A 13,042-nucleotide genomic window follows, 5' to 3' on the forward strand; every position below is an offset into this window, starting at 1 on the left:
CTCCATATTTGGTTGTGATTTATGATTGCTCTTCACTAGAGGCCACAGTCATCTGGGAGATGATGGCCATATTGATCTGATAAACAGTTTCATTTACTGCCAAAGTCTGCCATTCATACTCTCTCTCTCTGTCTCTCTCTCTCACAAATACATACAAAGCAAAGACACATAGATTCACAGCAGGAATAACCCAGCTTTCTGCTTCATCAATTCCCTACCTCCTCCACGTCTGCTTTTCTGTTTCCCTGCTCTTTCTCTTCTCCTCCCCCCAGGCCACCTCACCCTCTCCTCCTCTGCTCTCAGCACGCTTTAACCCGTTCCTCCTCAGACCTTGTTCTCGGTCTTTCTACCAGCAATCTACTGCCAGTCACCTGGTTCTCTACCAATATCCCCCCCACCCCCATTCCCCTCCACCTGCACACATCACGGCCTCTTTGTTTCTCCGATAAGCTCTACACGGCTTCACGCTAAGGTTATATCTCACTTTGCCAATGTTTCTCAGAAAGCATTTGACAACCACATGCAGGAGGTGACGCAGTACAATAAAGTATTTCACACAGGATGGCATTACGCCTTTCAAAAGAGTATTACAGAATATTCCACATGTATACTGGGTGGACTGTGAGATGTAGCTGCAAGGAAAATGGCAGATAACATCAATAAGTGCAGCAGGAGCCAATATAAGGCTTTGTAACCTGCAGGTCCTGACAAAACTGAAAGCACAAAAAGGGGAATGCATTCTCCTTGGAGGACAATCATGAGCAGTGCATGAAATTAGGTTTTTGATATCCGATATGCTGATACTATCCAGCGCATTTTGGACGATCGCAGGTACCAATATGTCCACATAACTGCAGAGACAAAGAGATTAACAGAATGTTTTGTTTACAGGAAGTGAATTGGCACCTCCTCATGTGATCAACTTTAGTATCAGTTCAATATAAAAACTCTTTCACACTGAGGACATTCGTCCTTTTTTTAAAGGCAACAATTATGTGGTGTGTCGGTGCTAATGGCGTGTTAGTATAATTGTGCATCCACAAAACTACGTACTAAAAGTCTCATATTAATTGTAACCTGTATTTTTGGTTGGTCTAATTTGTCACACATGAATGCTACAATTCCTTTTTTAAGTAGAGAGGACGGCAACAGTTCACCAAGCTAAGGTCCAGCATTGGATGTTATCCAAATGATGGTTGAAATTCTGCTTCACACCGTGACACTGTGTGAAATTAAATAAAATAAAGACTTATTCATCACATTTAAAAATTAATTGTTTTATACAAATGTCAGCAATTGATCCGTCTAAAGTTTTCCACAGTTGCACTGACATTTATTAGGCGCGATGGGTCAAACTGCCTTAATTAGCTCCTCACTTTAACTCTGCTAACTCTAAAGTTAGCAGTGTTAAAGTGCCTGATGAGTTTAAAGTTTAAACCTTTCAAAGGTTTTTACTGTACACTGAAAATAATACAAATTGGAGCATGTAATTGTAAATACTTATTGATCTGAAAATGAGAACATGTAACCGTATGTTAAATACCAGTCATTAAAATTCTTCACGTGTCTCTCTCTGTGAGCCTCCATCATTTGTCAGTAAACAGATAATACCAGAGAAGTGAAATTGGGAAAAAACACACACCAGTGAGTGCACAACATATTCACACCCCCCACCACACACACACACACACACACACACACACACACACACACACACTAGAAGGCTTTCAGTTTCTAAATCAATCCCACATCCGTAGCTAATGCTGTGCTGGGCCCTCTTCAGGAAGCATTAGGCCTATTAGTCAAAGAGCGTACACATTCCTGTATGTGTGTGTGTGTGAGTGTGTGAAAGAGTGTGTGTCTGAATGTGTGTAGAAGCCGCACACTCAGCAGTAGCCGATCTCAGTGGATCCTGTGGGGTCAGCAGGTGCAACGGGGAATGAGGGGCCATCTTATTGTGAATGTGTGTGTGTGTGTGTGCACGTTCCCTAACCTCGATATCCTCTGGGCTCTTTATTGCTCTAAAATTATCCTCCATTTACTGGAAGACATTGGACGGACTCAGAGGGAAAGAGAAATATGGACGCTCTAGTTTGAATGTCTTCCTGGATCACTTATGGGTGCAGAACACGGAGACAAACACACTTCTCTCTTCTGCAAATAATCTAATTTAAAAAGTGCAGATAAGTTAAGAGGTCAGACAGATGGAAAGGGTGACGATACATCAGCTAACGTTTTAGATGTTTTAGCGTTGTAGGACAACTCAAATCCACAGGAATGCTCATTATTAGCTCTGATTAGCACCAGGGGTAGCCAGGGTGCTGGCTACAGTGCACCATGCAGGGGTAAGCGAGATCAGTGGCTTGTGATTCTTATTTGTCACATGTCTTATTTGATTGCATATAAATATGACACCACTTTTGGCAGATGTCGTTCTACAGAATTCAGTTTTTGTACAGCAATCATATATTCACTAATGAACTAAGAGCTCCAGTTATGTGTGTACTGCAATGATTCACAACAAAATGAATTCAGTAAATACCTGAATATAAACACTACTATTGTGGGAGTTTAATTAAAACATGATATCCCCTGAATAAGCACAACAGATCTGTCGCTTTTTTATGCTGAACAATAAATCTACATATAAACCTACACAGTAGTTGGCAGGCCTCCCTTTACACCTTGGTTTCTAATATAAATCTAGTTTAGTTTAAGTTGTTTGGCTCATACAACAGCAGATATCGAGGACTCTCACTGGCATCATTTTAAGGGCTGAAATAATGTTTCCTCTCAGCTCTACTGTGCTGTGAAAACAGTTTTGAACATTTTTCTAAGGCCATTAAGTTCTTGATTGTTGTGTTTTGGAATATAAAAAGTGTTCCTATTACCCACAGATGGACACTGTAAACGGTTTTCTGAGGGACTATATGTTCCGAAGAAAGTAGTTCTGTTGAAACATGTTTAGTGAGCTTAGTGGTTAAATCAGAGCTGATTTATACAACAGCAGAGTCTGTTTGTAAAATCCACATTCTAACCTTTGTCACTCTGCTTAAAGGAGCTAATAAGCTAAAAGTAATTGTATTAGTCTGTCTTCCAGTGGAACGTTTCAGTGTCTCATGATGGCCTGAATACAGTTCAGAGACAGATCCCCACCCAAACCCATTCTCTAAGAAATATACTTAATGTCGTACTGCAAAACATCTATACATATTCCAAGAGATGGTATTAACCTACTCCTTTTAAACAGTGGAGTACATCTCTGCATCCTTGTGAAACAGCCTTTCATCTTACATCCACTTCGCTTTTGTCTCCCTCTCTCACATGGCCTCGTGCCCCCCTCCTGCTCACACTGTATTTGTCCCTGAGGAGTTTCGCATCCCGAGGTGGATCAAGTCTCTGCAAATCAATATCATCCATTCATGCTCTTGCAGCTCACGCATGATCATGTGAACATGCACACTAGCAGATGCAGAAGTTCCTTCACCTATATAGTTATACTGAACGACCCGCAAAAAAAAAAAGATTTGTCATTATTACCAAATAAATTACAGTAACTTGGTTTATCACTCATGCCAAAGACAATATCAGGAGACAAAGACAATAGCCTTTGCTAATGTAAGCAGTAAGTACTCGGATCAGTCAGACTGGGCCAGTTAATAGACCTGTAGCGATGCTGAGGATAGAAATGAGGGTATAGGATGGAGAGAGTCTGTGGAAAAGTGAGAGGGAGGAGAGGAAGGAGGAAACTAGTGGAGAAAGCGAGACAGTGAGACTGGCCATTATAAATCATATCCGCTGTTGGCGCCGGCCACGTATCCTAGCAACCAGACAGACCCTCCGCCTCTCCTGCATCCTCGTTTCTATCTTCTGCTAAAAGCTTGGTCACTCCTATTACCCATACTGCACCGGGCTATGCCCCAAAAATTCGCAACAGAGTTTTGATAAGGCTTGTAGCTAAAGATGAGGGATTCATGGAGGGTTTGTACTAATTTGAAACACAACCAGAAGGTGCTGACATCAGATCAGTGCAGGGTAACCGGAAAACTGACCCTCTATCACACACACAACCTGGTTTATTCACTACTTCACTAGGCTACTGAGCCACAGGGACATAATTCACAATAGCTAAATATGGCAAATGACACCAACCAGCAAAACAACATACTGATAGGTACGATGATCCGTGGATAATCTGTATTGTAGTAATCTGTGATTTGTGGCATGTTTCTACAGTCTTTCTGAGCAAAATCAGTGCGATCACACGCACAATCTAGACTGAATTGTAATGACAGAATAGAATAGAATAGAATAGAATAGAATAGAATAGAATATACTTTATTAATCCCTTTGGGAAGGTCCCTCAGGGAAATTTGGGAAAACTTTGCCTGTTTTGTGGATTTTTGTTCTGATTGTCCCAGGACAGATGAGACTGAACAGACTCCTTGTTTAAATCAATTTGCTGCCAGACAGCGGATTACTGATTTTAATTCACAGATAAAACAAGAGGAAGCAGATATGTATAACCTCTAGCTAGCACGACTAGCATTAAGCCGTGAGATGCAATAAGCAGGCCGGCTGTCCGCTGCATCGCTGTGCTGTGTTCTCACTAAGAGCTTCACCTGGTAACTAGTCTCTAGACATCTAGAGTTTTATGCTACCTCTGCTTGGCTACAGCCTCATTGTCTACCGGCTTATAAAATTCTGAGTACTCGGCAGAGTGAACGGACACTAACACAGAGACAGAATGAGTGTGTGCATATATGGGAGGAAAGGAAATGAAGCACTCAGGAAGCACTCAGTCAACCCAGAGTCTGAGAGCCATCAGAAGTGGGTGGTATGAGAGGAAAATTGTGTTTGAGGAATGAAGGACGAAGAGGCCAGAGAGCATGTGTCCACAGTATGTATGTAGGCTATATACTACCAGAGCACAACTACACCACCTTGTGGAGCAGAACTGCACGCCCCCCCTCAGATTGTCCATCTGTAAGAGAAAAATCACAAATAATTTATGAGAAACTGTGAATAATTTGATTGTGGCACATACACTGATATAATGGAGTTCCTTTCTTCTGTTCTAACATAATATATTTACACAGCATGTGATGCGTTTTGTATTTAAATCCTTCACAGGGTCTTCAAGATAACTCAGAAATGTCAACTCAGCACACAGAGTTTATTGAAGGATACTCCTGAGCTCTTCAAGGATAACACGTCTATAAATCTATAAGATAAACCCCTTTTCAGGATTTAATGAGATTCACAGCCAGAGTAGAAATTTAAAAAAAGAAAAAGATGCAATTCCTATAGCAGCATTATTATGCTGTACACTCTAATCCCTGAGGATAATGAACTAAATTACCTTTATAATTTAATCTCTACTTTATCTTAAATTATAGGCAGAGAAAAGATAAGCACGGGATTGATCTTCATGTGAGTAATTGTATTTTGCTACCTATTATATTTTAATCTAAAGTTAAAAAAAAGATAATTGGCTCTCCTGAAAACAAAATGTAGCTATTGTGACCACAAATAGCCTAGGCTATACAAAATTATTTCTCTTCTTTGTGCAAAAATCTTTATAAAACATAAATATTAATAAATAAAATATCTCTTTTAAGCGATGTTTTTCAAATATTGTAAAAACGCATACGCATAAAAACAGTATTGATGGTTAAAAATTGACATGGTTATTTTTGTATGGGCCCACCGGAAGGGGCGGGACTTGCCGTTCAACGTAGCCATGAAAATTTTAAGACGATGCTTCACAATGTGATAAGAACATACCCACAAAAGGCCAAAATCATGTCAAATTTTAAAAAAGTAGTAGTAGTAGTAGTAGTAGTGACTAAACTAAATGCAGCCGGAATTCTGGAACTGGAGCGCAACGCATCCATAAAACAGTTTGCACGTGTGTGTCAAAATATTTCACAAATAATTTAATTCTTATCAGCACATTATATACTAGTAACACATATTACCTCTTCAGTTTGATGGCGGTGTCTCTGAATGCCTCACAGTTTCCCTGCAGATATCTGCAAAACCCTCAAAAAGTCCTGCAGCCTCTGCTCACAGCTCACCTGTGTGGGAGGGCCACAGCGCGCCGCTGCCTTCAAGGACCGTTCCACAGTTTCTTCAGACTAAGATCACGCACTGACGATCTTCCAGCTTCACAATGCCCTTAAGGAAAAAATGTCATCCTAAAACATTCACATAATTTAATACACTTGTTTGTAAAAAAATGTGTTTTGTAATACATGTACTATGACTTCACAGATGTAGTTGATGTTTTCTTTCCGGTATGTTCATGAACGCACCATATGAAAATCTAACTACTTTGTGCACAAGGTTTCAAGTCGCGAGACCATTCACACCATGCGAAGGATGGCGGAGGTGCAGCCTGCTACCAAAGAGCAGAGGTGAGCTGAGCTTTTATACGCTTACATTACCGAGCAGCGGAGTTTTCTTCAACTAACTCTGAAAACTGAAAACCTCAAGAACAGAACACGCTTAACCAAAACTACTTGGTGTCATGGAGAAACATACTTGGTTCTGTGGAAATAGGTCATCTTTTTATGTTGGGTAGTGATAAAATTAATTTTTAGGAGATATTCTGCTTTTGTAAATCTCGTTGTAGTGCAAACACTGTATTTGTTTTGAACCTTTGTCTTTTAAACATGTATGTTGGAGTCAACATTAAACTACAGAATACATAGAACACAGTGTCTCTATTGTTTGCATGTTACGTTTTTCTAGAAGAAAGATTGCATACCGGGAGCCCTGATAACAAACATGTCATGTGGTCAAAGTTCAGTTTATAGTTTGTTTGTGCTAGCATTTGCTTCATGTGTCTTTTCTGCCTGTCTGCTGCATGAATCCCAATGCAGCTCCTGGATATTGAGCTGGCTTCCCTCCTGGTGCCCCACTTCTCCTTCCCAGCTGAAAGATGCAGAAGAAAAAATGCTCAAGAGTAAGAGAGTGTTAAATTGACACAAATCTGAAGTAGCACATTTCCTACATTTCTTACTTTCACCATCTCTTTCCCTCCACCACTGTCCTCTGCTGCAGCTGTGAAGCGACCTTTCTCCAGACAGCACGTCCGCATATCCGACAGTAACTATCTGTGGACCCTAGCTTTCTCCACTCAGCTGCAGCCCAGCTCCCCATCTCTCCCACAGCCCCCTGTACCATTTAGAACTCCTTTGGTTCTACTTCATGGCTTTGGAGGTGGCGTTGCCCTGTGGGCCCAGAACCTGGACTCCCTCTCCAGCAGTGGACCAGTCTACGCTCTGGACTTGCTAGGCTTTGGCCGAAGCAGCCGTCCCCTGTTCAGCACAGACTCAGAGGAAGCAGAGGAGCAGTTTGTGGCAGCCCTGGAGGAGTGGAGAGAGAAAGTGGGACTGGAGGAGATGGTGCTGCTGGGGCACAACCTAGGAGGATACCTGTCTACAGCCTACACACTCAAATATCCACACAGGTGTGTGAGAAGATGCGGATTATCTTCAGGTCTGTAAATATACATGTATATATTTCTAATCACTTTTTTGTGTGTGTGCAGGGTGAAACATCTGCTGCTGGTGGAGCCGTGGGGATTTCCAGAACGTCCAGAGAACCCCAACCACACCTCCATCCCGGTGTGGATCAGAGCCATGGGGGCCGTCATGAGCCCTTTTAACCCTCTGGCTGGACTCAGACTGGCTGGGCCTCTAGGTCAGCACACACACAAACACATAGTTGCACAGTTGTAGGCTCCCTACGGGGTGGAGTAAATGTTTTTTGTGTTATCTTTTTCAGGCCCAATTCTGGTTCAGACCATCAGGTCAGACTTCAAGCAGAAATACTCCTCTGTGTTTGACGACAACACCGTGTCTGACTACATCTACCACCTGAACGCACAGACGCCAAGGTGAGGATCTTTTCACACAGAGCAATTATTTCCACACACATCACATACGCTTGTAGATAATTGTGTTCTCTGTCTGTTTCAGCGGAGAAACAGCTTTTAAGAATATGACCATTCCCTACGGCTGGGCTAAGAGACCCATGTTGGAGAGGATCGGTCAGGTCCAATCTGACATTCCTATTTCCTTTATTTATGGATCACGCTCCAGCATCGACAGCGACTCTGGATATGCATTCAAGAAATCCAGGCCAGATGTGGAAATCACAGTAGGTTCTCTTTCAGATGTTTACCTGCCTTTTAGAACCACAGCAGCTTAACCTCAAAACCTCTGACCATTTCTGTGAACTGTTTGTGCTTGTAATCAGGTGATCAGAGGAGCGGGTCATTACGTTTTCGCTGACCAGCCAGAGGACTTCAACCAGACGGTCCTTCAGATTCTCGCCAAAGGCAGCAGGGGAAAGTAGAGATGAGAGAAGAGAGCAGTGAGAGGTCCTACGCAGGAGAGCACAAGCATTAGCCAATCCATAACCATTACACAACCCCAACAGTTTAACTGTAACCCTCTTTATCATGCACTTTACTCTTTAAGAGAGACCCAACACTGACTGACGACACTTGACTCATCATTCCACAGTCTAATACTCCCTGAGGCTTGAGGTCTAAGGTCAGGTTGTATCAAGGGTTTCTTCTTCCAGCCTCATGTAAATACATTTGTAAATAAATGTGCCATGCAGTCTGTGTCACTTTGTTTATTTTCTTAGAAACTCCTGGGCGACTGAGAAAGAGAATGGAAAAATGTTGTTTTGGACAGAGTATTAGACAAAGCACACAGAATGTTCCTTTAGTGAACCATCACCCACTCTGGGAGATGATATGAGGGAGAAGTATGTAGGGCAAAGGGCTGCTGTGTGTATTCAGGAAACATCTTTGCTTCTTCTGAAACACACAGAGACAGAAAGTGGCCAGCAGATGGCAGCAGAGTAACAGCACTTCACCTCCACTCTATTCTGCTGTGAATGCCATACAGAGCTCCCTCACATGCATATTGAGTTGAGTGACCTACTCAGGAGACCTGGACAGTGACGCTTTAAGAGCAGTACGACACTCGGCTCACTGCTAAGTCACAACTGCAGTGACAGAATAGGGTCAGAGACGTGTGTTGGGCCTAAAATAGGCCTTCTGTCTGAAGAGGCATTGCCATAAGTTAAAACAGCTTATGAGGAGGCATTAATTAAGTGAATGTATGATTTAACAACAGGAGCAATATTTTAATAACAAGTGTTGTGGAATCTCTAGCTGCTCTCTACATGCACTAAAACCATTTTTATCATATTATTCAAAAACTTGAACATTTTATAAAGGCGCTTTGTTGGAGTGCTATGCACAAAGGCAAAGAATTCAAGCTGACGGGAAGACAGCACAATTTAAAACATACAAAAAAAAAGATCTGTGTTAGAAGGCATTTAACACATTTAGACAACACATCCTCATACAAAAACAAAAGAGCAGTTAGACTTTCACTGCAAGTGAAGCAGAAGTGGTGCATATTATATAAACTTTTCCCATATGCAACAAGTTACTCTTCCATTTTCTTTGTTGCCATGGTGACTGTCCTGAGTGGGACACGTTATCCATGTAAACGTGTTATAAGGACCAGTGTTGTTTTTGGCAATTGGTTGCTGCTGAATGTCAACCTAGGGGAGTACCTTTAAAGATGACTCATTTCCACTCTGTCTGCAATCATTGCCATTAAAAGTTGCAGCTCAGTAAACAAATCAAGGTAAACATAGCAGGAGATACATCCAGTGGCCTTTTACTGTTACTTCTGCCCATCTATGTCATTTCTGAGACATCAGCCCGGCCCACCCGAACTGTCTCCTGGCAACAGGGTAGCCACGGAGACAGAGTCTTTTGGATTGCAGACCTGCAGGAAGTGATGCTGTGGTTGGACGGGGTAATTATGGGTTGTTTGTTTTCTTAAAGACGTTGAGGAACATTCAGCAGGAGCTCCGTGTGCACGGGCATGGAAACGTGCACGCACAATGTGCTCAATTAAAAAGACTTATTCACTCTCTCTCTCTCTCTCTCTCTCTCCCTCTCTCTGTCACCCATTCAGTCACATGGTCATGAAATCATTTCATAACGAAAAAAGAAACAAGTGAGGGAAGTGACAGGATCTTTCATACTGGGTTTGGATATAATTGAGAGCCCAAGGGCCTGAAATAACTGCACATAAAAGGTGTGTGGACACAGAAACACACACTACTCGACAGTCGACAGTGCTTAGTGAAGCTTTAATCAGCAAAACAACAAAGACGTGCAGCTAAAGCTCAGTTTTAAAAATAACTGATATTTCCTGATTTGCATGGCTGACTAGACAATTCTCGTAATAATTTCTCATAATCCATATTATTGCAAGTAAAATGTTCAGTAGATAAGCTATCCATCATCACTGTGCTAATCCTTCTGACAATGAAGCTAATTTTTCATGTGACAATCAAACCAGTGTAATGAGATGCATGCATCATGCACGGGCAGCTCCACTCCCCTCTTGTCTGATCTGAGCAATTATAGTTCACCTATGAGTGACTGATGATATTTACAGTCAGGAGATTTATTTTTACCCACAAAGAAGAGCAGCCAGACTGACATTTACACAATAAAAAAAAAGAAGAAGAATCAGTGTTAAATGAACAATCTTTCTTTCTTCATGTCTATTGATTTAAATAACAGTCACACCAAATAGCTGAAAGGTGCAGAACCTCAACATTTTCTCAGTATTTATGCAGCGAGAGCACCTCACAGCACCTCCAAGCTCTCACATTACACCGAAAGCCACAAATTAATGATCACAGCATTTAAATTCTGACTGAGTGCATCAGGAAAAGAACAAACTGAAACCAGGGCCCGGGTTTGCCAGCTGGTTGGTTTATTCTCCACAGGCACGGCACAGGAAAAGCTGTCGGTGTGATGACTTCTCTTCATCTCGCCGACGAAATTAAAGGAATCTGAAGAGCCATTGAGACTTTTACATTGAAGCTTGTGGGAAAGCATCTCAGCAGTGACGGATACTGAAGTGCTACTGATTCATAAAATCCTGTAAAGCTGTTAATTTTTCTCTCTTCACTGAAACTATCGACCCTGCAGAAATAAATATGGTCTCTGAGCTGCTTCCTGTCACCAAGCAGATTACCAGTTTGTTTACATCAATTTTGCAGCTAGGCCACCCTCATCCACATATCTACAGATCTTGCATGTATAAACTGTGATTATTTGCCACTATTGTGTAGGCCTACATGGTTATAGCAGAAGTCCCAATTCTTAGATTTCGTCTTTATATTGCTGAACTAATCCTACTCAATGATGCTCCTCCTCTACAATAAAAGACATTACGCAACTGTTTTCAGATGCAACTCATTACTCTGAGTATGTAAAAAAAATCAATGGAGTTCCCCCTTCAGACTGAACAATGAACATTTATTGTCTGCTGCTCTTCTAACCATATGTGAGGGGGAAAAAAAACACCACGGGCTACAACTGCTAATTATTTCCAAAACAAAAGGTTTTCTTGCCAGGTTTTCTGCCTCAAGGTTGAGAAGCCTCTGCTGTTTCTTAATGACACAAATTTAAGTAATGTCTGAAGGGCCGTCCTCATATTATATATTTAAGATCAATAAAAACAGCCTTCAGAAACAACAGGATGAGGCTCAGGAGGAAGTCTGCCACTGATGTCCTTGCAAACAGTAATACATCTGTTACCTTCATATGATGTCCCTTTAAGTGTAAGTGTGGATGGCCTCAGCCTTTTATATTTGCCTGTTTACTCTTCTATTTTTGGTCATACAGTATAATTCAGGTTTCACATGTTTATAAGTGTCTTCTTTGTAATGTCAGTAATTGAATGGTCCCCTCTGTGTCACTTGTTACTGGTAGTCCTTGATTTCACATTACACAACACGAGCAAACACAATGTTTCTGCGTAATAGTGAAATCAAATGAATACACACACGTTATCACTGCACATGCACACTTTTCAATGTCATATAAATAAAGCTCCATCAGATGCCCAAACACTGTCTGTGTACCCAGAGATATACTCCGTGTTTGTGTGTGAGAGTGTGTGTGTGTTTTGGTTGGTTGGCCACAGTCACATTGAAATGAAGTTTTCAAATAACAGAAGAGTGCAGTGTCACGGCAGGCTGTATATAGTCTAAGAGGTGTCCGTATGGCTTGCAGACATTGTGTGTGTGTGTGTGTGTTTTGTTCTTTGCAGCAGTTTTATCAGCAGCTCTGCTGACAGCCTGATGGCAGGAGTTCAGCCTCGACATTCAGCTCCACTGACAGTAAATGTTTTGCTGACAGATTCATCACACAGTCTGCAGCTTTAAGCACACACAGATCATACATTGCAAATATATGGCTGGACGTGCAATCTATTGTTATCTGTTTGAATTAATAGCTCTGCAATGTCTGACAGACCCAAAACGGTCAAGAGATGCAGCTCTGGCAGGATGGCGTAAACCACAAGTTACTGCTGTAAACACTATAAAAATGTATGTTACTGTTTGTAATATACAGTGGAGCCTGTGCACACACAAAAAAGATCAGGCAGCAGCAGCAATGCCTCCTGCTGCTGTGAGAAGATTGTGGGCAAATGACAGTATCTGATTCCACCACGTGCGGCAGTGCACACATGACATCCTCTCTCTCTGACACACTATCCTCTGTGATCCATTCTCTGTTTGAGACCTGAATGACAACTCTGTCACCTGCTCATTTGTGTAATGCTACAAGGCTTCTGTGCCTCTGCCCACTTGTGCGAAGCCGACAGTGTGCTGTGTCTGTGAAAGACTGTGTGTCTGTGTGTCTGTGTGTGTGTGAGGCAGCGGGTCACACGGGTTCACGCCTCGACCCGAGAGCTCATCTGGTCTGATCTGATTTCCTCCCAGCTGGCTGATGTGGAACAGTGGCCCAGATGTTGCAGAGATTACAACTCCCTGCAGTGTTTGTAGGGGGGAAGCATCAAGACCATTCAGGAAAATAAACACAATGGAAGAATTTGCCATGCACACTGGCTCACTCTGCTCAATCACATCTCCTCCACAGAGATAATCCCTGCTTTTCTGTTTACAGATAACA

General features: G+C 42.0%; 1 protein-coding gene across 1 annotated transcript; it reads left to right on the top strand.

The window, feature by feature from the left end:
• Nucleotides 1-6,327: 6,327 nt before the first annotated feature.
• LOC114428357 (1-acylglycerol-3-phosphate O-acyltransferase ABHD5-like) lies at nt 6,328-8,641 on the top strand. The gene is made up of 7 exons (XM_028396706.1): nt 6,328-6,419; nt 6,888-6,970; nt 7,069-7,477; nt 7,559-7,710; nt 7,795-7,906; nt 7,989-8,169; nt 8,269-8,641. Exons 1-7 carry the CDS (start codon nt 6,376-6,378, stop codon nt 8,365-8,367), a joined length of 1,080 nt encoding a protein of 359 aa, XP_028252507.1. The 5' UTR covers nt 6,328-6,375; the 3' UTR covers nt 8,368-8,641.
• The last annotated feature ends 4,401 nt before the right edge of the window (nt 8,642-13,042 follow it).

The sequence above is a fragment of the Parambassis ranga genome, chromosome 2 (assembly GCF_900634625.1).
Source record: "Parambassis ranga chromosome 2, fParRan2.1, whole genome shotgun sequence".
Lineage (NCBI taxonomy): Eukaryota > Metazoa > Chordata > Actinopteri > Ambassidae > Parambassis > Parambassis ranga.